The following is a 23,555-nucleotide window of genomic DNA, read 5'->3' on the forward strand; positions in this document are numbered from 1 at the left end:
CTTCACATGCCTCGGCGGCGTGTCTCTGTTTCTGTGCGCAGCTGCAGTGTACCATGCAGTGTCTGTGCTTCTGCGCAGCCGCAGTGCAACACAAAAATCTTTGCTTCCACGCAGCCGCAGTAAAATCGGAATCTGCTTCTGCGCAGCCGCAGTATAACCCAGGGTCTGCTTCTACTCAGCCGCAGTGCAGCGTGTCGTGGATCTGTTATTACGCAGCCGCAGTGCAGCCTGTAGGTCATCTGCTTCTGCGCATCCGCAGTGCATCGTGCCGTGTCTCGGCCTCTGCGCAGCCGCAGTGCAGCGTCCTAGCGTGTAGGGAGGCATTCAGTGGAACCACGGAAGCTCGCCTGTTGCTCTTACTCCGGTATGAGGTCTCCGGCGCCCGATCCCTGCAGGATCACTGGAGGGAATCTATCCCGCGTCACTGGACGGCGATCCATGCAGTGCTACTGTGGAGACATGTCCGGCCGGGGCGCGCACGAGGTGGGGCTTTAAGACCTTGCATTCATGCCACAGCTCATTCTCAATCATGTGTATGGCAGAGAGGTGGGGCGGAACGCAACATGGCGGTGCAAATGCTGGAGTTCCCAATGGGATCCGCCTGCCTTATGCACCAGCCCAATACCATAGTGGGGCGGCTGCTGTAATGTAAGTCTTGTGTTGTCACTGGCCAGGAGTGCATGCTGTTAGAATGTTGGTGTATGCATGATGGGCAGCCCAGGAGAATGTTGAGTGGGTCTGTGAGCGAGTGTTTCATGAATGTCAGTTTGAGGCCTGAGCTGGGTGTGTAAGGATGGCTGGTGGGTCTCTGTACCTGTCTCTACCTGTCCCTGCACTTGTAATGTCCACTATGACTACCTGAACTGGAACCAAGACCAACATTTCGTTTTCCGTGACTGGTGCAAACTCAAAGGCGGGGGTGTTCAATTCACCCCCCTGGGGATATCTAGGTGGATAGTTTTACCATGTAGATCCCGCTTTGCTTTCATATCCTCCTGGGTCGTTTTTATTTTATGAATCGGCGCCTCTTGGATGGAGTCACACCATTCTTTGGCTTCATTGGCCACAAATACAACTGGGGCTGGGTTTTCCAATCCCCTTAAGATTTTAAACCGTTTTTTAGTATTTAACTTGACACTTTTTATCCTTTGATCAAAGGCAATTTTCTTGGCCTAGGTAATAGCATCGTTATGAGCTTTAGTTGCTGCCAGATTTTTGTTTCTATTGATTTCCCCTCTCGCCATCTTCCAGCACTCAAACGTTTGCGCGTGTCTGCTTTAAGGTGTTGAATGTCATCAGAGTACCCACAGTTGGATTCCTCTTTCGAAATATGGTGTATCTTTTCTGGAGCTTGCATGTTTTGGTAGGCCATCGCTATTTTGTTCGCAGAGTTGGGGCAGTGTTTTTAGCGTTTCTTCAAAAAAAGTGTAGGTAATATTGCGGCCGATAGTCGACTTGTGTGTCTTGATGTCGTCACCACCCTTACTGGTTTGGGTTTCCTTGACCGGGGTGGGCGGGCAGGCAATGTTCAATTGGATAAGCATATGCTCTGACCATGGGGAAGGCCAATGTCCTTTCTGTGATAGTAGCCCCTGATCTGACTCATCATGGAGTCCTAAATTGAAGTCCCCCAATAGTATTACCCTAGAAGCGGGTTTAATAAACAGGGTGAGTATGTCTCCCAGAACTTCTGGAAATTTAGGCATGGCAATGGTTGGATGATAAACAAGCACAACGTCAATGGTTGTGTTTGGATCAATTAGAACCTTGGCACACAGTATTTGACATGGATTTTGTATTGGGAGGCATCATTTGTGACTCTGGAGGGATGATTTGTGAATCAATTGCACCCCAACGCCCCACTTTGCCCCTGGGTCTATCTGCATGAATAACTGAGTACCCGATGGGGACCGTGATTGATACAGCAGGTCCTGCCGCCTCATGTAGTCAGGTCTTCGTGATGGCACATGTATCTATTTGTTCCACTGTGATGTAGTCTGCAATATCCATTGCGTGCTTTATCAGGGAACGATCTGAGAAGGAATCCAGAACATTAATCGCACCAGTTTGGCCTCCTTGTGTTGTTTTAGGTTTCTTTGAAGGATTCACACTGACAAATGTTCGTAGACGTATTTTTCTCATATTTGTCGAAGTCAATATGGGTATCGACTTAATTATAGAACGATGTCTGGCAAAAGCTTAAACCAAAACTTAACTCTCAATTGATCTTCTGTTAATTCTAGATTCGACAAATTAATCACTTATTTACTTTTAAAGGTTTTAGTCATATCTATATCCGTTTGCCAGAGTGCATGGATCTCTCTCCCGTGTCTGTCATCTCCCTTCGGACCCCCTCCTCCCTCGCCTGGTGTTCTTTGTTTTTCTGAACCCTTGTCCCCAACCTCTGGGTCTTTTGTTCATTCTTCCGTCCTGGCACAAAAACCCCATTTCTTATAAAAAATTCAATTTGACTGAAAGTTCCTCATTTTCACTACTTCTCATGTCCGACTCGGATACACTAGCTTGATCACTTCCTATGTCTGGTTGCTTCGCCTGTAGTAAGTGCGCCACCTGAGATTTGTTTCCTTTTACAATCAAAACAATTTGTTTGCAATGTTTTGCCTTCTTCTGTTTGTGGAATGGTTCTTAATTTCTCGGCTAATCTTGCAAGAACCGTACCACAATCCAAACGTGCATATTTGATCAAAATATTACCTATTACCTGGACCTTAAAAATCAAATAACCACTATCATGGATAAAATCAAACCGGCACTCCTCCTACTCCTGGACCTCTTGGCCACCTTTGACCTTGTGGATCACAATACTCTCATCTCCCACCTCAGCCATGCTGCTCATTTCACCAACAAAGCCTCCTCTTGGAAGGCAGAGCCATGAAGGTCTTCTCAGACCAGTCGAATACAGCCCCTTCCACCATCAAATGCAGAGTTCCTCTGGGTTCCTGCACAGCCCCCACCTTATACAATCTGTTCACAAAACCGCTCTTTGACAGATTGGACTCTCTCGGCATAGTTTATACCAACTATGCTGAAGATACTCAGGTCCTTCTCCCACTCGCAGGCATTTATGACCAGGACGCTGCAGCTCTCCTCCAAATCTACACTACTATCCAGGCATGGATGGCAGAAAATGGGCTGTGTCTCAACTGCGATGAAACTGAGACTATCATCCTAGGCCCTAAAGAAACACTAGCCAAAATTAGCCAACAATACTGCAATTTCACTATCGATAACTCCATCATCCCAGTTTCTCCAGCAGTCAAAACACTAGGGGGTCTTCCTAGACGCCACTTTGACTATGACTCGCCAGGTTAGTGCCATCGCCTCTTCATCCGCCCACACCACACCACCAAGCTCATAAACGCAGTCAAACCTTTCCTCTGAGACAAAAATTGCCTAACTATCGCGAGAGCCACCATTGGAGCCAAATTAGACTGCTGCAATGCTCTCCTAGCGGGAACCTCTGCCAAAAACCTAAATAGACTCCAAATAGTCCAAAATAATGCTCTCAGAGCAGCCCTCACGAAACCCAAAAGAGACCACATCACGCAAGCCAGACGAGATGCCCACTGGCTTCCCATAAATGAGCGAATCACCTTCAAGACTCTCACTCTAACTCACAAATGCTTAAGCCTCTCTGCCCCTCCATACCTATCAGAAACAGTATCCAGAGACACCTCCTCTCGCCCTAAAAGAAACTGCCACGTCAATAAACTACGTATCCCTCCTATCAAAAGAGCCAAAGCAGGTGGAATCGGCTTCCCACACTTAGCACCCAAACTGTGGAACAACTTACCCAACACACTCAGAGCCGAGACTTCCCTCACAGTATTTCGGAACAAGCTCAAAACTACTGTCTTTTTAACTAACGCAGCTTCACCTGCCCACCCTGACCATACCTTCACCACTCCCCTAAGTATGTACAGTGCCTTCTCCTTTCTATTTCATGTCTTTACTATGTCTGCAACAGCGCCACAATGCCCTTGGGCTGCTATGTGCTTTATAAATGTTAAATAATAAATATTAATACCTTTATATTAATACCTTTTACTAAGCGTCCATTGGTGGCTTCCCCCCATTCCTGCAACACAGCCAGATCCTGTTCTTCTTTCTGACATTTGTCAAGTTCCTTTAAGAGTGAAATCTCAATATCGTTAATTTCAGGAGCAACTACATTTTTCTGCCCCCACAAAGTGAGAGCATGTTCTCTCTGGACCACCTCCTTATCTGCCCGGGAATGTATTGATATATCAGAGCTATGAAAGCCCTGTCACTTTGCCGGTATTCGTCTAAACATAAAAATGAACTCCTCTGGGCACCCAATAAAAGTATCAGAAATGCTACATAGTGGAATTGATGAGGGTATTGGGCACAGAATCAAAAAAAAAATGATCTCCAAAATGAGTCCAACAAATGCACAGTCCAAAGGTGGGATGGCACGCACCAGAGAAAAGTGCAGTCCATTCCGTACTCCGATGTGGAGCATTACACCCGCTCCAGCGAGCCACTACAGGACCACAAACTTCTTGGGCTGTTGAACAGTTCCGGTAATACATGTTCGAAGTCGCCCCAAGCAGCAAAATCGACTTGCAGCGTATAAAACCATACACTAAATATTCTTAATTGGTGCCGGTCCAATGCCAGAACCCTAGAGTGTGTTCAATATCTGAGATTGGAAAGGTACTGATGTACCTCAGACCGTGCTTGTACCCAACAACAAAAGCAATGAGTGCCAATACTTCTGTGACACAATGCTTTATTTTTGAATCATTTCAACCGATACAGCAGATAAAGAGAGTCCAATAACACCCTTCACGCCTAACCTGTCGATCATATATGTACATTAAAAGTTAAAATGCATAGAAATACAGGCATCGTCATATAAGGAAAAGTGTACAGTGCATACATAGACCAGCAGTAACTTCATGTAAAAATGGAAGCACATGAATTCCAGTTGAAAGCTTCTAGCGACCATGCGAGCCGTCTTCGGATACATAATGCAGCACAAGGCATCCGCAATGCAGCACAGGAATCCCCACAAGGCATCCGCAATGCAGCACAGGAATCCCTACAAGGCATCCGCAATGCAGCACAGGAATCCCCACAAGGCATCCGCAATGCAGCACAGGAATCCCCACAAGGCATCCGCAATGCTGCACAGGAATCCCCACAAGGCATCCGCAATGCAGCACAGGAATCCCCACAAGGCATCCGCAATGCAGCACAGGAATCCCCACAAGGCATCCGCAATGCTGCACAGGAATCCCCACAAGGCATCCGCAATGCTGCACAGGAATCCCCACAAGGCATCCGCAATGCAGCACAGGAATCCCCACAAGGCATCCGCAATGCAGCACATGAATCCCTACAAGGCATCTTAACACCCTACACTGTCATCCCAGCATGACACCGTAGAACCCCTATCACTCTACATGCTTTGTGTAAACACTTTGCAACCGAGCAAACCATAGCTCCATTATCGGTTCTGTAGCAAAGGTCCATGGCTTTCACTGTATTCCTAATCCCAGGGGTCGAGGAATATCGGTTTTAGATGGAGATTCCTAAAACCCACATACAGAGGGACAATTAACACAAAATGAGCAGCGTTTTCCAGGGTTGTCTTACAGTATTCACGTCGCTCACAAACCTTGGGATCCCACCGGTTCAAGAGCTGACATATTGGAAGTATTCTAAATTTGGGTTTCAGTATGTCCATGTACCACACATAGCCCAGCATTGACTTTCTATGCCTATATGTGCAGAGGTTAGTCGAGTCCTAGATCTTGCAAACCAGTACAATTTCGTCCTACAACTGATCTTCTGTCTTGATGGCAATCCTAGTCAACGGATTGATTGCATCTGAGTTATCCTAGGCTGCACTTGGACTAATCGTTCTCAAAGATTCCCTGATGTGTACACACCAGGGAATTGTGAGAACTTTCAAAAGTTATCAACTTTGAAGAGGAGCTGCCGAGGAGGCCATCTGTGGGTTGCAATCGATAACGGACCCCACCAGAGGAGAGCCAAAAGATTTGACAACGAGGTTACTCAGGAAGGAAGGTTCCGGTGGGGAATGGAGATCCTGTGGCAGGCGAGCTTTAAGTCCAGTGCCCAGGAATCCAGTCTGCAGGCTGAACCCCCCCCCCCCCAAGCACAGAAGAGTGGCACCAATGATGTGGTGCGAGTTGGATGGCCCCCAGGATGTGGAAAATGTGACTGTAGAGTGCGCCACAGAAGCTCAAGAGATGAGTGTGCATAGACAAAGGTGTGGCCTCCGCATGGGTCGTGCTTATGCAGTGTCTGCACATAAAGCCCTGGTGATGGAGGAATGGGACGAACAGGGCGACATTCACTGCTACACAATCATGAACCTTTCTGTGATTCTAGCAGGGCACTCCTGCTGTCTTGTGAGGTTTGCCTTTAACAAAACTCAGGTTGTTAAATCTTGCTATTGTGAAAACGTGCAGTTATAAGGATTTGGTGAGGGAAGGCAGAGAAGGGAGATGGCGTGTTTATTTGAAACGTATGCCTTGTTTTTAACGAGGTCACTTAGCTCGTTTGCACTTTACTCGTGCCTTTTTCCCGGTGGTTGGTTGTTTTCATCAATAAAAAAAACTATAAATAATTTGGTGTTTAGGGGCGTGGGAGGTGGCGGGGTGGGTTAGATGGGGAGCTGGGTGGGGGGGAGGTATGGGAAACCCACATTAAAAAAAGAAATTGAAAACTACCACAGGGAAAAGTGCACGAGTAATGGGCAAACAAGGAAAGTGACCTCGTTAAAAACACGTACAACCATTTGAAATTAACCGACATTCATTGAATACTGTAGTACACTGAATGGAAATAGTAAATAATTGATGTCACATGTTATGTTAATGTTGTACCGCACACTATCACCACCGGAGTGGTCCCCTGGCGCTCTTGCGGCTCTGAAAGAGGGGAAAAAGGGAGGGTGAGTTAGTGGGAATAAGCTGGAAAAGTGCAAGGGAGCAGTGATGTGCTGTTGGCGGCCTGGGTCCGTTGGCTGGGACTCGGGTGTTTGCAGCGGTAGTCGTTGTGTACTGTTGTGTGAATCTATGCATGTTTTATGTTTTCTTGTTGCAATGTAATGAAGTCTGTGTGGTTTGTTGTGCTGTAGGTTTGTGTTTGGTTTGGAGTTTGAGCGGTTTGTTGTGCTGTAGGTTTGTGGTTGTGTCTGGTTTGGAGTTTGAGAGGTGTAAGCAGAGGGGGAAATTTTTAGTGGTGAATGTTGATTCATAGATGTTCTGTTCCAGGCGCAGGCCACCTTCCAAGACACTCCTGCCTGTTTCACTGAAGACGAGTGGAAGATTTTGAAGGAGTGGCAGAAGGAACTTTACAGGAATGTCATGAAGGAAATCCACCAAGCTCTGCTCTCTTTGGGTAAAGTTACACTCCTGATCTTTAACAGGTGGCTCTAGAGTCTATGAAAGGGCTGCCTTCTTATTTCAGACTCTCCTAAGAGGGTTCTGTTATTCTGTGTTTGCATGTATTTTACATCATCATAAGTTTGACCAATCATCCTGAATGATTTACTTGTTGCTGTATGTAGGTATGGTTGATATGCTGCCCATAACTAAACCGTTGCTTGCTGTTCATTATATGCTAAATGGTGATTGAGCTAAATGCAATGCTGTTTAATAAAATGCGGGAAAGCTGATGAAGAAAAGAAGGTATATCGCCAGTAGGCGGGTAGTGAATTCGCAAGCATTGGTGCATTTCATACCGGCACCTTGGAAGCAATGTTGTAACAATTCATCACAACTGAGAGGTGTGGTTAAAATTAGTAAATCTTGTGCAAGCAGAAATAATTCACTCCTTCTGAGTTCTATTCCCCAGTGCCATGCGTACCACATGGATCTGAGTTCTATTCCCCAGTGCTCGCCACATGGATCTGACTTCTATTTTCCAGAACCATGCTTACCACATGGATTTGACTTCTATTTTCCAGTACCATGCATGGATCTGACTATTTTCCAGCACCATGCTTACCACATGGATCTGAGTTCTATTCCCCAGTGCCATGCTCGCCACATGGATCTGACTTCTACTTTCCAGTACCATGCTTACCACATGGATCTGAGTTCTATTCCCCAGTGCCATGCTCGCCACATGGATCTGACTTCTACTTTCCAGTACCATGCTTACCACATGGATCTGACTTCTATTTTCCAGGACCATGCTTACCACATGGATCTGAGTTTTATTCCCCAGTGCCATGCTCGCCACATGGATCTGACTTCTATTTTCCAGGACCATGCTTACCACATTGATCTGAGTTCTATTTTCCAGGACCATGCTTACCACATGGATCTGAGTTTTATTCCCCAGTGCCATGCTTACCACATGGATCTGACTTCTGTTTTCCATTGCCATGCTTACCACATGGATCTGACTTCTATTTTCCAGTACCTTGCTCACCACATGGATCTGACTATTTTCCATTACCATGCTTACCACATGGATCAGACTTCTATTTTCCAGTACCATGCTTACCACATGGATCTGACTTCTACTTTCCAGTACCATGCTTACCACATGGATCTGAGTTCTATTCCCCAGTGCCATGCTTACCACATGGATCTGAGTTCTATTCCCCAGTGCTCGCCACATGGATCTGACTTCTGTTTTCCATTGCCATGCTAACCACATGGATCTGACATCTATTTTTCAGTACCATGCTTACCACATGGATCTGAGTTCTATCCCCCAGTGCCATGCTCGCCACATGGATCTGAGTTCTATTTTCCAGCACCATGCTTACCACATGGATCGTACTTCTATTTTCCAGTACCATGCTTACCACATGGATCTGACCTCTTCTTTCCAGTACCATGCTTACCACATGGTTCTGACTATTTTCCAGTACCATGCTTACCACATGGTTCTGACTATTTTCCAGTACCATGCTTACCACATGGATCCGACTTCTATTTTCCAGTACCATGCTTACCACATGGATCTGACTTCTACTTTCCAGTACCATGCTTACCACATGGATCTGACTTCTATTTTCCAGTACCATGCTTCCCACATGGATCGGACTTCTATTTTCCAGTACCATGCTTACCACATGGATCTGAGTTCTATTCCCCAGTGCCATGCTCGCCACATGGATCTGACTACTACTTTCCAGTACCATGCTTACCACATGTATCTGAGTTCTATTCCCCAGTGCCATGCTCGCCAAATGGATCTGACTTCTATTTTCCAGGACCATGCTTACCACATGGATCTGACTTTTATTCCCCAGTGCCATGCTCGCCACATGGATCTGACTTTTATTTTCCAGCACCATGCTTACCACATGGATCTGACTTCTATTTTCCAGTACCATGCTTACCACATGGATCTGAGTTCTATTCCCCAGTGCCATGCTCGCCACATGGATCTGACTTCTACTTTCCAGTACCATGCTCACCACATGGATCTGACTTCTGTTTTCCATTGCCATGGTTACCACATGGATCTGACATCTATTTTCCAGTACCATGCTTACCACATGGATCAGACTTCTATTTTTCAGTAATATGCTTTCCACATGGATCTGACTTCTACTTTCCAGTACCATGCTTACCACATGGATCTGACTTTTTTTCCATTACCATGCTTACTGCATGGATCAGACTTCTATTTTGCAGTACCATGCTTACCACATGGATCGGACTTTTTTTCCATTACCATGCTGTCTTGATATTGGGCAAAATCTTCCTCGGGGCCAGCCCTTTGAGAGCAAAAATACCCAATTCAGCCCAAAATACAGGTTCTATTGTGCTGAGCAGTGATCTCATGCTAGTGACAAATGACACCCTCAAAGTGTTATTAGCATATTTATTCTAAGCAGTGAATTTCATATACATTTGGGATTCAAGTTAGAGAATATTACAAAGCATAAAACAAAGAGCAATGCAAAATATAGTGAAACATGGAACTTAGATAAACATAGAGAAACATGGAGAAATATAGAGAAACATAAACATAGAGAAACACAGTCTTACGTCCCTTAATCTCAGCCCTGGGAGACCTGGGTTTCTCATAAGCTAGCTGTAAAACAAGCCCCGCTCATAGAAAAACAAGGCTGGAGGACACCGTGAGAGCCAATTCCGGGCACCTGACTGTACACGAATCAAGTCCACAGGCGATCTCCCCCTGATCCCATGTGTGCATGGATACTTTATACTCTCTTGCTGTCAGTCACCATGACGCATAGTTCCAGAACTTTCTCTGTGAGGCTGGTTCATGGAAAAAACCCAGCTCTCTCTGAGATGCTCCCTGCTCGCTCCTACCCCCTCCCTTGTTCCCATCTGCGCTGGCTGAGGAATGTCTTATCAGTACCTTCCCAGAGAAAAGGAAGATTAGCTTGGAGCCAGGGCTAACGTTAGTGAGGCTGAATATTCTAAGGGAAGCAGGGATGTATTAACCCCATCTGCAAGCTCTAAAAGGCATGCACTCATAGCTTAGTGTTTATAGCGCTTAAGACTGGCTATCTAAGCGCTATATAGGTGCCATGATGTTCCAAACACTCCAAAAACCTATTAGCTACATGGCTAGGGGCCCTCCCTGCCTGTCTATCAACAATGTTTAATTTGACCTATCTCATACTAGGCCTGCATATTCCTTGTAGCTCACTACTGCATAATGGAAGTGCTACAACAGACTACTGTCAGCATTTTTAGCACATACTTTGAATACACTATTGGCTTTCAGCGGCTAATGCTGTCATCTAAAGCCCTGATTGGCAAGGTTGCAATTTCGTGTATCACTACATTCCACCCCTATTCAACGTTTGTGCGACAAATGCTGACTAATACCTATCAACATAGTATTTAGTGCAGTGATAAAGACCTAGGGGCTTTGCAAGAGGTTTAAGCAAACTATCTTCTAGCGGTTAGTTAGCGTGGCATGCAAGGTAAAACACTACCTAAACAAAAATGTACACAAAGTGAACAGTGACATATACCCTTGCCAGAACCTGGCCTACACAAAAATACCTACGCCAAGTGAACATGGACATTTACTCTAGCCAAAACCTGGCCTACACAAAAATACCTAAATCAATTTTGTATAACTGATTGTCAGTTAAAAAGCAGCATGCAGTTAAAATGTCAAGGCAATCCAGTGTAGTCTAATCTACAATGCACTATTGCATTTATGTATGGTTACCAATTCTAAAACCTGGCAGCCTTTCACCCTAAGGGCCTACCCTCCCCCTGATCCCAGGGCATTCAAGCGTGACTATGGGCTGTGTGACTAGACACTTCCCCCAGGTAGGTGGAACCCAACCAGAAACCATCTAATTTCGTGAACAAGGTGAACCCATGGGCACCAGGTTGTCTAAATAAAAACAATTCTACTAATTTACATCAAAGCATGGCATGTGTTATTCATGCAATCAAAAGCAAGCAATTCAATCCATATGTATGCTGGTAACTGTAGCTCTGCGTGCCAGTGTGTGGAGGATGGTCGCCCCCACCCAGTAAAAAGCCAACACCTGCTGATTTAACAATGTTTGCCATACAATGCATTGTGTGTATTTAGCAGTCTTGTTGACCTGCCCTATGGCAGACAAAAATGTCTTCATGTCTAAAATACTGTTATCTTCAATTGGCTGTCAATACTTGTAGCAGTGCTGGGCATATCAATGGGCCCCACTAGGCCAGAAGTTCTATAGCAGAGCTGGCATCAGAACCCATAGTGGCTAGCTTATTGTGCACAGTTTCTATGTCACAAGCATATAAAGCTCCTGCAATTAATGAATCTAGCTCCCTAGCTACGCGCACTCTAGTGATGGGCCATAGAAATGGACTCCATTTGTAGCAGCTTGGTAGTACTAAGGAAACATTGCCTCATGATAAATCTATGTCTAAGTGTAGCACTGTAATAATGAAGGTGTGCATTACCAGTCTACAATTTACATGTTGTCTTACCACTGGAAAATCTAACAGGTTCACAGTGTCTACCTTCTGTGACTTGGAGAATACCCTTCTTCAAGTGGGATATCTACCATATACAATAATAACTTTAGCCACAAACACCATACTACTATCCGGCAGTGGCTGTTTCATCACACCATGGAAAAAATTCATTTAGTCAAGTTATAGTTCATAAGATCTTGGCGAGAACACTCGCTGCAGTTCTTGGTCAGAAAAACATCACATTAGACAAATTAAACAAATGGTATCCATTCAGTGACAAAAGATGCCTGACAATGTGCCAGGCCAGTACTCTAGCAATTCCATGTGGATACTCATTTGCAGCGCTTTTCCAAAGAATTATTCCAAATGTTTACAATCAAAAGGTGACTCTTTGCATTAGTGTGCTGGAGACAGCTGTCCCCACAAAAACATGAAACTGGTTGGTTTAACAAAAACCGTGTCACACTCTGTGTCATAAAATCAAACATCAAGTCAGTCATGGTTTCATTTACCTGCCTTAAGCTGGCTGTAAAAGTATCCAGTGTTTCAAAGATTACCATTTCAAATTATAGCTCATACACTTGGCAGCATTACTTCAATTAAGAATCTTAACCTACGCACAGGTGACTTTGATGTGCGCACTCATCTTATCTCAAAATTAATTACACTCCTGCTTGCATAATTCTGCTGCCCCAACAGTTCATAAATCATTCTCCTGCCTACGTGCAATGTAGAATATTTTTTTTTTTTCAAAAAACAAAACATCTCTGGTTAAAGCCATTCAGTTGGAAGAGTAAAACCATTTGGCTTTTTCAGATTCATCTCAACAGTGCATTTAAAAACCATTTTTCAATGTGTTAGCATTCAATTGCTGTGTCACACAGCTGTATGTGGTGCCTGATGTTACAGTCCACAATTCATTGTCCATAGTCCTTTAAACAAGAAAGGGCAAAACATGTCATTTAAATGTGTAGCATCAAATACTTGATAATTAGCCAAGTCTGCATCGTGCCAGTTCAGCAAAAGTTATTACTCTGTTGGACACTATTCGCAGGTTACAGCATTGAGTGTGGTGCAGGGCACGTTAAAGTTGAAATAGCATGTCGCAGTGGCTCGCTTTCTCTGAGAATGCGTCTGACCCTTCTTTGATCAGTGTCACCCACAAACTGCATATTATGAAATGTCTTGTCGTGCTTTGCCTAGGCAAAATACAAACAGAAATGTTAGGATTTCATCAAAAGTTCAATATCAGCGTTATCCACCCCTTCCCATAATACCACCCCCATCTTCAAAAAGTCTCATCAGGTAACTACACACTTTGTCATTGCTACTGCAATTATTTATCACCTTTCTGCATGTTTCTGGGGGCTTATTTACACTCAACCATATGGGGTGTAACTGCCTAATCACAAACTCATTTGTGCAATGCAATCATAGCTGGTCAATGGTACCTCAGACTGATCTGTGCTTTTACAAAGCCATATAGTAAGTACCCAGGTCGCAGAATGCTTTTCTTTTTCACCAAAGCGATTACAAATGCCAGGCGCCAACTTGCTTCCAGTGTCCCATGATCTTGGTTTAGGTTGCCCTGCTGGCATCACTCCATTTTTCAAAGGTAAAGTCTTTCAGTCCAATACCGCTTACAGTTGTACAAGCAGCTTTGTTTATTTATCTTTCTTTTCTTAGCAGTGTCTTTTCAAGTCTCTGGTTTTTTCACTTGTCATTTTTTCAAAGGGCGTTTTCTGTTTTTGAACCACTCCTTTGAGTGCGATAGTCTGAGTCAGTTTCTTTTGTTGCTTCAACAAATCATTCATTCTTGCACTAAGCCGTGTGGCTTCTGGATCATGGCTAATGTGCAGTGTTCATGTTGTACTTCAAAGCCCCGCTCTGCATGTTGTCTCTTGCAAAACGGCTAAGCACTTTTTGTCAGTTTTGCTTCCATCTGGAATGCCATAATGTCTTTGTCAGTTACTCCATCCCTGGCAATGTAGCTTGCAGTTTGCCAGATGTGTATTTTCTCTTCTCAAAGCGCCTAGAGGTTTCTTCTCCAGTGCACAGCGCTTTACTTCAGTTCACATCACATGGAGCATTGGAATGCAGCTTGCACAGCAATAGCGCTTTACTTCACTTCACATCACATCACATGGGAATGCGGTTTGCACAGTAATGTCTGTTGGAATGGGCAGCTGTCTTTTCTTGGCCCATTCACAGATGCATAGGTAAATGTTCAGATGTGATGTGCCCGTCTGCCATCCTGCATGAAGCCTTTGCTCCGTACCACAGTTTACTGGGCAAATTCTTTACTTTTTGAACAGCTCTCTGTTTTTGCTCCCCCTTCCTCAGGAATGCAGGCATGTTTATCTTTCGTGTGCACCTGGCAGCGCCATTAGCACGCAGCTTATCTCTTTTGCCTATAACTCTTATACTGTGGCGGCTTCACTCGTTTCAGACAGTTCATCCAAATTAACTCTTTCTTGTACTGTTTCTGCTTTTGTTTGCCTTCACGCACCTCGCCCAAGACAGCTTCAAGGCACAAGCTCTGCACATACAGCAAGACTCTTGTTTTCAAAAGCGGCACTTTTCTTGTCATTTTTCTACTCCATGTAATTTTGCAAAATGTCAAAGCGTCTTTTTTTCTTGTAATGTGCGATCTTTCAAGAGAACTCACAACCCATTAAATCTTTGTGCTATCTTATCACACACAGATGTTTCATTCTGTTGTACCATTGCCAAACTATAACCACTCAGTTCAGTGCATTTAAAAAATAAAAATGCCATATTTAGTGCAGCTCCCTGCACGTTTTTTTTTCTGCAAGAACAACCCACACTCTATTGCTTGTGGGCTGTTTAATGTGTCAACAACATTTTTCCCCATGTATCACAGTCAACAGGTCACTATTTCCAAAGCATACATCACTATTAAGGCAACAGCACAAATCCATGGCATAGCATGGGGACAGTCAAAAATACTCCAGGGGCAATTTAGAAAAATATAAATTGTTTTTCCCCCCAACCATTGCAAGCTGGTTCTGCAATTTCAAATCAGTACACAAAAATCGAAAATCCAAATAACATTCACTCACTTTCCTTTTAAGTGAGTCTCTCACCCAATAAAAGCATGGCACAGCCTAAAATGCAATATAACCATTTTAGTGTGTTTCCTTTAAACAGAATTTGCCACCATTAGCACATGGAATTTTACAGTTGCCAAAAGAAAGAAAAAACTCTTTAGGCTCTCAGCACAGATGTTACTCATTCTCCTAAGCATGGCTCATTCCCCTTCCTCATTATTCAGGAATGCCAACCCTTCAAAAGCATATATCAAAAAAGACGAACCTTCGCCTCCGAACATTACAGCCCCCACTCGCTAGCACACTGGGGCTGAGTCAATGGTTAAATCACTATTCACAATTTGCATGTCAAATCCCTGCAATTATTATTTTTTTTTCCTGCCCTCATGACAGAATAGAGATGAGAACTCCATCTCATTATGCATTCCAAATTACAACTTTAAACTTGGGAAACCACATGATAAAATTCTTTTTCTAATTGAGCATACATCTTTCTTAACCATTCATCGGAGTGCTTTAAACAAAGCCATTTCCCGCTCGTTTATTGCCTTGTACTCCCTGGCACCAATCCCATGCAATAAGTCAGTCACGACTGATTTACTGAAGGGAGTCTTAACCACACAAGCTATCGGCCACGGCAAACCGACACAACATTGCTGCCTTTTGAAGTCTCAGAGCTGCAGTGAGACCATCAAGGAAATGCGACAGCCTGCTCCCCACTCTACACTGTGTTCTCTCACACCATTTGTCATGTCATGGCACTGCTATTCACAAATCCCACAAAGCTGCCACCAAATGTCTTGATATTGGGCAAAATCTTCCTCGGGGCCAGCCCTTTGAGAGCAAAAATACCCAATTCAGCCCAAAATACAGGTTCTATTGTGCTGAGCAGTGATCTCATGCTAGTGACAAATGACACCCTCAAAGTGTTATTAGCATATTTATTCTAAGCAGTGAATTTCATATACATTTGGGATTCAAGTTAGAGAATATTACAAAGCATAAAACAAAGAGCAATGCAAAATATAGTGAAACATGGAACTTAGATAAACATAGAGAAACATGGAGAAATATAGAGAAACATAAACATAGAGAAACACAGTCTTACGTCCCTTAATCTCAGCCCTGGGAGACCTGGGTTTCTCATAAGCTAGCTGTAAAACAAGCCCCGCTCATAGAAAAACAAGGCTGGAGGACACCGTGAGAGCCAATTCCGGGCACCTGACTGTACACGAATCAAGTCCACAGGCGATCTCCCCCTGATCCCATGTGTGCATGGATACTTTATACTCTCTTGCTGTCAGTCACCATGACGCATAGTTCCAGAACTTTCTCTGTGAGGCTGGTTCATGGAAAAAACCCAGCTCTCTCTGAGATGCTCCCTGCTCGCTCCTACCCCCTCCCTTGTTCCCATCTGCGCTGGCTGAGGAATGTCTTATCAGTACCTTCCCAGAGAAAAGGAAGATTAGCTTGGAGCCAGGGCTAACGTTAGTGAGGCTGAATATTCTAAGGGAAGCAGGGATGTATTAACCCCATCTGCAAGCTCTAAAAGGCATGCACTCATAGCTTAGTGTTTATAGCGCTTAAGACTGGCTATCTAAGCGCTATATAGGTGCCATGATGTTCCAAACACTCCAAAAACCTATTAGCTACATGGCTAGGGGCCCTCCCTGCCTGTCTATCAACAATGTTTAATTTGACCTATCTCATACTAGGCCTGCATATTCCTTGTAGCTCACTACTGCATAATGGAAGTGCTACAACAGACTACTGTCAGCATTTTTAGCACATACTTTGAATACACTATTGGCTTTCAGCGGCTAATGCTGTCATCTAAAGCCCTGATTGGCAAGGTTGCAATTTCGTGTATCACTACACATGCTTACTGCATGGATCAGACTTCTATTTTGCAGTACCATGCTTACCACATGGATCAGACTTCTATTTTCCAGTACCATGCTTACCACATGGGTCTGACTTCTATTTTCCAGTACCATGCTTACCACATGGGTCTGACTTTTTTCCAGTACCATGCTTACCATATGGATCTGACTTCTATTTTCCAGTACCATGCTTACCACGTGGATTTGACTTCTATTTTACAGCACCATTCATGGATCTGACTATTTTCCAGTACCATGCTTACCATATGGACCTGACTTATATTTTCCAGTACCATGCTTACCACATGGATCTGATTTCTATTTTCCACTACCATGCTTATCAGGTTGATCTGACTTCTATTTTCCAATACCATGCTTACCACATGGATCTGACTTCTACTTTCCAGTACCATGCTTACCACATGAATCTGACTTATATTTTCCACTACCAGGCTTACCACATGGATCTGACTTCTATTTTCCAGTACCATGCTTACTGCATGGATCTGACTTCTATTTTCCAGTACTGTGCTTGCCACATGGATCTGAGTTATATTTTCCAGAACCATGCTTACCACATGAATCTGACTTCTATTTTCCACTACCATGCTTACCACATGAATCTGATTTCTATTTTCCACTACCAGGCTTACCACATGGATCTGACTTCTATTTTCCAGTACCATGATTACTGCATGGATCTGACTTCTATTTTCCAGTACCATGCTTACCACATGAATCTGACTTCTACTTTCAAGTACCATGCATACCACATGGTTCTGACAATTTTCCAGTACCATGCTTACCACATGGATCTGACTTCTACTTTCCAGTACCATGCTTACCACATGGATCTGAATTCTATTTTCCAGTACCATGCTTACCACATGGATCTGAGTTCTATTCCCCAGTGCCATGCTTACTGCATGGATCTGACTTCTACTTTCCAGTACCATGCTTATCAGGTGGATCTGACTTCTATTTTCCAATACCATGCTTACCACGTGGATCTGACTTCTACTTTCCAGTACCATGCTTACCACATGGATCTGACTATTTTCCATTACCATGCTTACCACATAGATCTGACTTCTATTTTCCAGTACCATGCTCACTGCATGGATCTGACTTCTGTTTTCCAGTACTGTGCTTGCCACATGGATCTGACTTCTACTTTCCAGTTCCATGCTTACCACATGGATCTGACTATTTTCCACTACCATGCTTACCACATGAATCTGACTTCTATTTTCCAGTACCATGCTTACCATATGGACCTGACTTCTATTTTCCAGTACCATGCTTACCACATGAATCTGACTTCTACTTTCCAGTACCATGCATACCACATGGTTCTGACTATTTTCCAGTACCATGCTTACCACATGAATCTGACTTATATTTTCCACTACCAGAATTACCACATGGATCTGACTTCTATTTTCCAGTACCATGCTAACCACATGGATTTGACTATTTGCAATTACCATGCTTACCACATGAATCTGACTTCTATTTTCCAGTACTATGCTTACCACATGGATCTGACTTCTATTTTCCAGTACCATGCTTATCAGGTGGATCTGACTTCTATTTTCCAAAACCATGCTTACCACGTGGATCTGACTTCTACTTTCCAGTACCATGCTTACCACATGGATCCGACTATTTTCCATTACCATGCTTACCACATAGATCTGACTTCTATTTTCCAGTACCATGCTCACTGCATGGATCTGACTTCTGTTTTCCAGTACTGTGCTTGCCACATGGATCTGACTTCTACTTTCCAGTTCCATGCTTACCACATGGATCTGACTATTTTCCATTACCATGCTTACCACATGAATCTGACTTCTATTTTCCACTACCATGCTTACCACATGAATCTGACTTCTATTTTCCAGTACCATGCTTACCATATGGACCTGACTTCTATTTTCCAGTACCATGCTTACCACATGAATCTGACTTCTACTTTCCAGTACCATGCATACCACATGGTTCTGACTATTTTCCAGTACCATGCTTACCACATGGATCTGACTTCTATTTTCCAGTCCCATGCTTACCACGTGGATTTGACTTCTATTTTCCAGTACCATGCATGGATCTGACTATTTTCCAGCACCATGCTTACCACATGGATCTGACTTCTACTTTCCAGTACCATGCTTAACACATGTACTGACTTCTACTTTCCAGTACCATGCTTACCACATCGATCAGACTTTTTTCCATTACCATGCTTACCACATGGATCAGACTTCTATTTTCCAGTACCATGCTTACCACATGGATCTGACTTCTATTTTCCAGTACCCTGCTTACCACGTGCACCTGACTTCTATTTTCATCTACCAGGCTTACCACATGGATCTGACTTCTATTTTCCAGTACCATGCTTACCAAATTGATCTGACCTCTACTTTCCAGTACCATGCTTACCACATGAATCTGACTTATATTTTCCACTACCAGGCTTACCACATGGATCTGACTTCTATTTTCCAGTACCATGCTTACCACATAGATCGGACTATTTGCAATTACCATGCTTACCACATGAATCTGACTTCTACTTTCGAGTACCATGCTTACCACATGGTTCTGACTATTTTCCATTACCATGCTTACCACATGGATCTGACTTCTATTTTCCAGTACCATGCTTACCACATGGATCTGACTTCTACTTTCCAGTACCACGCTTACCACATGGATCTGACTTTTTTCCATTACCATGCTTACCACATGCATCTGACTTTTTCCCATTACCATGCTTACCACATGCATCTGACTTGTATTTTCCAGTACCATGCTTACCACATGGATCTGACTTTTACTTTCAAGTATCATGCTCGCCACATGGATCTGACTTCTACTTTCCATTACCATGCTTACCACATGCATCTGACTTCTGTTTATCAGTACCATGCTTACCACATGAATCTGACTTCTATTTTACACTACCATGCTTATCAGGTGGATCTGACTTCTATTTTCCAGTACCATGCTCGCCACATGGATCTGACTATTTTCCATTACCATGCTTACCACATGGATCTGACTTCCACCTTCCAGTACCATGCTTACCACATGCATCTGAGTTCTATTCCACAGTGCCATGCTTACTGCATGGATCTGACTTCTATTTTCCAGTACCATGCTTATCAGGTGGATCTGACTTCTATTTTCCAGTACCATGCTTACCACACAGATCTTACTTCTATTTTCCAGTACCATGCTCACCACATGGATCTGAGTTCTATTCCCCAGTGCCATGCTTACTGCATGGATCTGACTTCTGTTTTCCTGTACCATGCTTATCAGGTGGATCTGACTTCTATTTTCCAGTACCATGCTTACCACATGGATCTGACTTCCACCTTCCAGTACCATGCTTACCACATGCATCTGAGTTCTATTCCTCAGTGCCATGCTTACCACATGCATCTTACTTCTATTTTCCAGTACCATGCTCACCACATGGATCTGACTATTTTTCATTACCATGCTTACCACATGGATCGGACTTCTATTTTCCATTACCATGCATGGATCTGACTATTTTCCATTACCATGCTTACCACATGCATCTGAGTCCTATTCCCCAGTGCTCGCCACATGGATCTGACTTCTATTTTCCAGCACCATGCTTACCACATGGATCTGAGTTCTATTCCCCAGTGCCATGCTTACCACATGGATCTGACTTCTGTTTTCCAGTACCATGCTTGCCACATGAATCTGACTTCTATTTTCCAGTACCATGCTTACCACATGGATCTGACTATTTTCCATTACCATGCTTACCACATGGATCTGACTATTTTCCATTACCATGCTTACCACATGGATCGGACTTCTACTTTCTAGTACCCTGCTTACCACAAGCACCTGACTTCTACTTTCCAGTACCATGCTTATCTGGTGGATCTGACTTCTATTATCCAATACCATGCTTACCACACAGATCTGACTTCTACTTTCCAATTCCATGCTTACCACATGAATCTGACTTCTACTTTCCAATTCCATGCTTACCACATGAATCTGACTTATATTTTCCACTACCATGCTTATCAGGTGGATCTGACTTCTATTTTCCAATACCATGCTTACCACACAGATCTGACCAGTACCATGCTTACCACACAGATCTGACTTCTATTTTCCAGTACCATGCTCACCACATGGATATGACTTTTACTTACCAGTACCATGCTTACCACATGGATCTGAGTTCTATTCCCCAGTGCTGGCCACATGGATCTGACTTCTATTCCCCAGTGCCATGCTCACCACATGGATCTGACTTCTACTTTCCAGTACCATGCTTACCACATGAATCTGATTTCTATTTTCCACTACCATGCTTACCACATGGATCAGACTTCTATTTTCCAGTACCATGCTTACCACATGGATCTGACGTCTACTTTCCAGTACCATGCTTACCACATGAATCTGACTTCTATTTTCCAGTACCATGCTTACCACATGGATCTGAGTTCTGTTTTCCAGTACCATGCTTACCACATGAATCTGATTTCTATTTTCCACTACCATGCTTATCAGGTTGATCTGACTTCTATTTTCTAATACCATGCTTACCACATGGATCTGACTTCTATTTTCCAGTACTGTGCTTGCCACATGGATCTGAGTTATATTTTCCAGTACCATGCTTACCACATGAATCTGACTTCTGTTTTCCACTACCATGCTTACCACATGAATCTGATTTCTATTTTCCACTACCAGGCTTACCACATGGATCTGACTTCTATTTTCCAGTACCATGATTACTGCATGGATCTGTCTTCTATTTTCCAGTACCATGCTTACCACATGAATCTGACTTCTACTTTCAAGTACCATGCATACGACTTGGTTCTGACTATTTTCCAGTACCATGCTTACCACATGGATCTGACTTCTATTTTCCAGTACCATGCTTACCACATGGATCTGACAAGTACAATGCTTACCACACAGATCTTACTTCTATTTTCCAGTACCATGCTCACCACATGGATCTGACTATTTTCCATTACCATGCTTACCACATGGATCTGACTTCTATTTTCCAGTACCATGCTTACCACATGGATCTGACTTCTATTTTCCAGTACCATGCTTACCACATGAATCTGACTTCTACTTTCCAGTACCATGCTTACCACATGGATCTGACTTCTATTTTCCAGTACCATGCTAACCACATGGATTTGACTATTTGCAATTACCATGCTTACCACATGAATCTGGCTTCTATTTTCCAGTACCATGCTTACCACATGGATCTGACTTCTCCTTTCCAGTACCATGCTTACCACATGGATCTGAGTTCTATTTTCCAGTGCCATCCTTACCACATGGATCTTAGTTCTATTCCCCAGTGCTCGCCACATAGATCTGACTTCTATTTTCCAGCACCATGCTTACCACATGGATCTGAGTTCTATTTTCCAGTACCATGCTTACCACATGGTTCTGACTATTTTCCAGTACCATGCTTACCACATGAATCTGACTTCTATTTTCCAGTACCATGCTTACCACGTGGCTTTGACTTCTATTCTCCAGTACCATGCTTACCACATGGATCGGACTTCTATTCTCCAGTACCATGCTTACCACATGGATCGGACTTCTACTTTCCAGTACCATGCTTATCAGGTGGATCTGACTTCTATTTTCCAATACCATGCTTACCACACAGATCTGACCAGTACCATGCTTACCACACAGATCTGACTTCTACTTTCCAGTACCATGCTTACCACATGAATCTGACTTCTATTTTCCAGTACCATGCTTACCACATGAATCTGACTTCTACTTTCCAGTACCATGCCTACCACATGGATCTGACTATTTTCCATTACCTTGCTTACCACATGGATCTGACTTCTATTGTCCAGTACCATGCTCACCACATGGATCTGACATCTATTTTCCAGTACCATGCTCACCACATGGATCGGACTTCTACTTTCCAGTATCATGCTTATCAGGTGGATCTGACTTCTATTTTCCAATACAATGCTTACCACACAGATCTGACTTCTATTTTCTAGTACCATGCTCACCACATGGATCTGACTATTTTCCATTACCATGCTTGCCACATGGATCGGACTTCTACTTTCCAATTCCATGCTTACCACATGAATCTGACTTATATTTTCCACTACCATGCTTATCAGGTGGATCTGACTTCTATTTTCCAATACCATGCTTACCACACAGATCTGACCAGTACCATGCTTACCACACAGATCTAACTTCTATTTTCCAGTACCTTGCTCACCACATGGATCCGACTATTTTCCAGTACCATGCTTACCACATGGATCTGACTTCTACTTTCCAGTACCATGCTTACCACATGGATCTGAGTTCTATTTTCCAGCGCCATGCTTACCACATGGATCTGAGTTCTATTTCCCAGTGCCATGCTCACCACATGGATCTGACTTCTATTTTCCAGCACCATGCTTACCACATGGATTTGACTTCTATTTTCCAGTACCATGCTTGCCACGTGGATCTGACTTCTACTTTCCAGTACCATGCTTACCACATGATTCTGATTTCTATTTTCCACTACCATGCTTATCAGGTGGATCTGACTTCTATTT

At 43.5% G+C, this 23,555-nt stretch overlaps 1 protein-coding gene across 1 annotated transcript in view; it reads left to right on the forward strand.

The window, feature by feature from the left end:
- Positions 1–221: 221 nt before the first annotated feature.
- LOC138489472 (zinc finger protein 586-like) overlaps positions 222–23,555 on the forward strand; it is a 155,028-nt gene continuing 131,694 nt past the window's right edge. Inside the window, exons 1-2 of the mRNA XM_069617208.1 lie at positions 222–483; positions 7,293–7,419. Of these exons, the coding sequence (XP_069473309.1) occupies positions 367–483; positions 7,293–7,419 (244 nt within the window). The 5' untranslated portion in view covers positions 222–366. The remainder of the gene's footprint in view (positions 484–7,292; positions 7,420–23,555) is intronic.

This window comes from Ambystoma mexicanum, chromosome 9 (assembly GCF_040938575.1).
Source record: "Ambystoma mexicanum isolate Mex_15411 chromosome 9, UKY_AmexF1_1, whole genome shotgun sequence".
NCBI lineage: Eukaryota > Metazoa > Chordata > Amphibia > Caudata > Ambystomatidae > Ambystoma > Ambystoma mexicanum.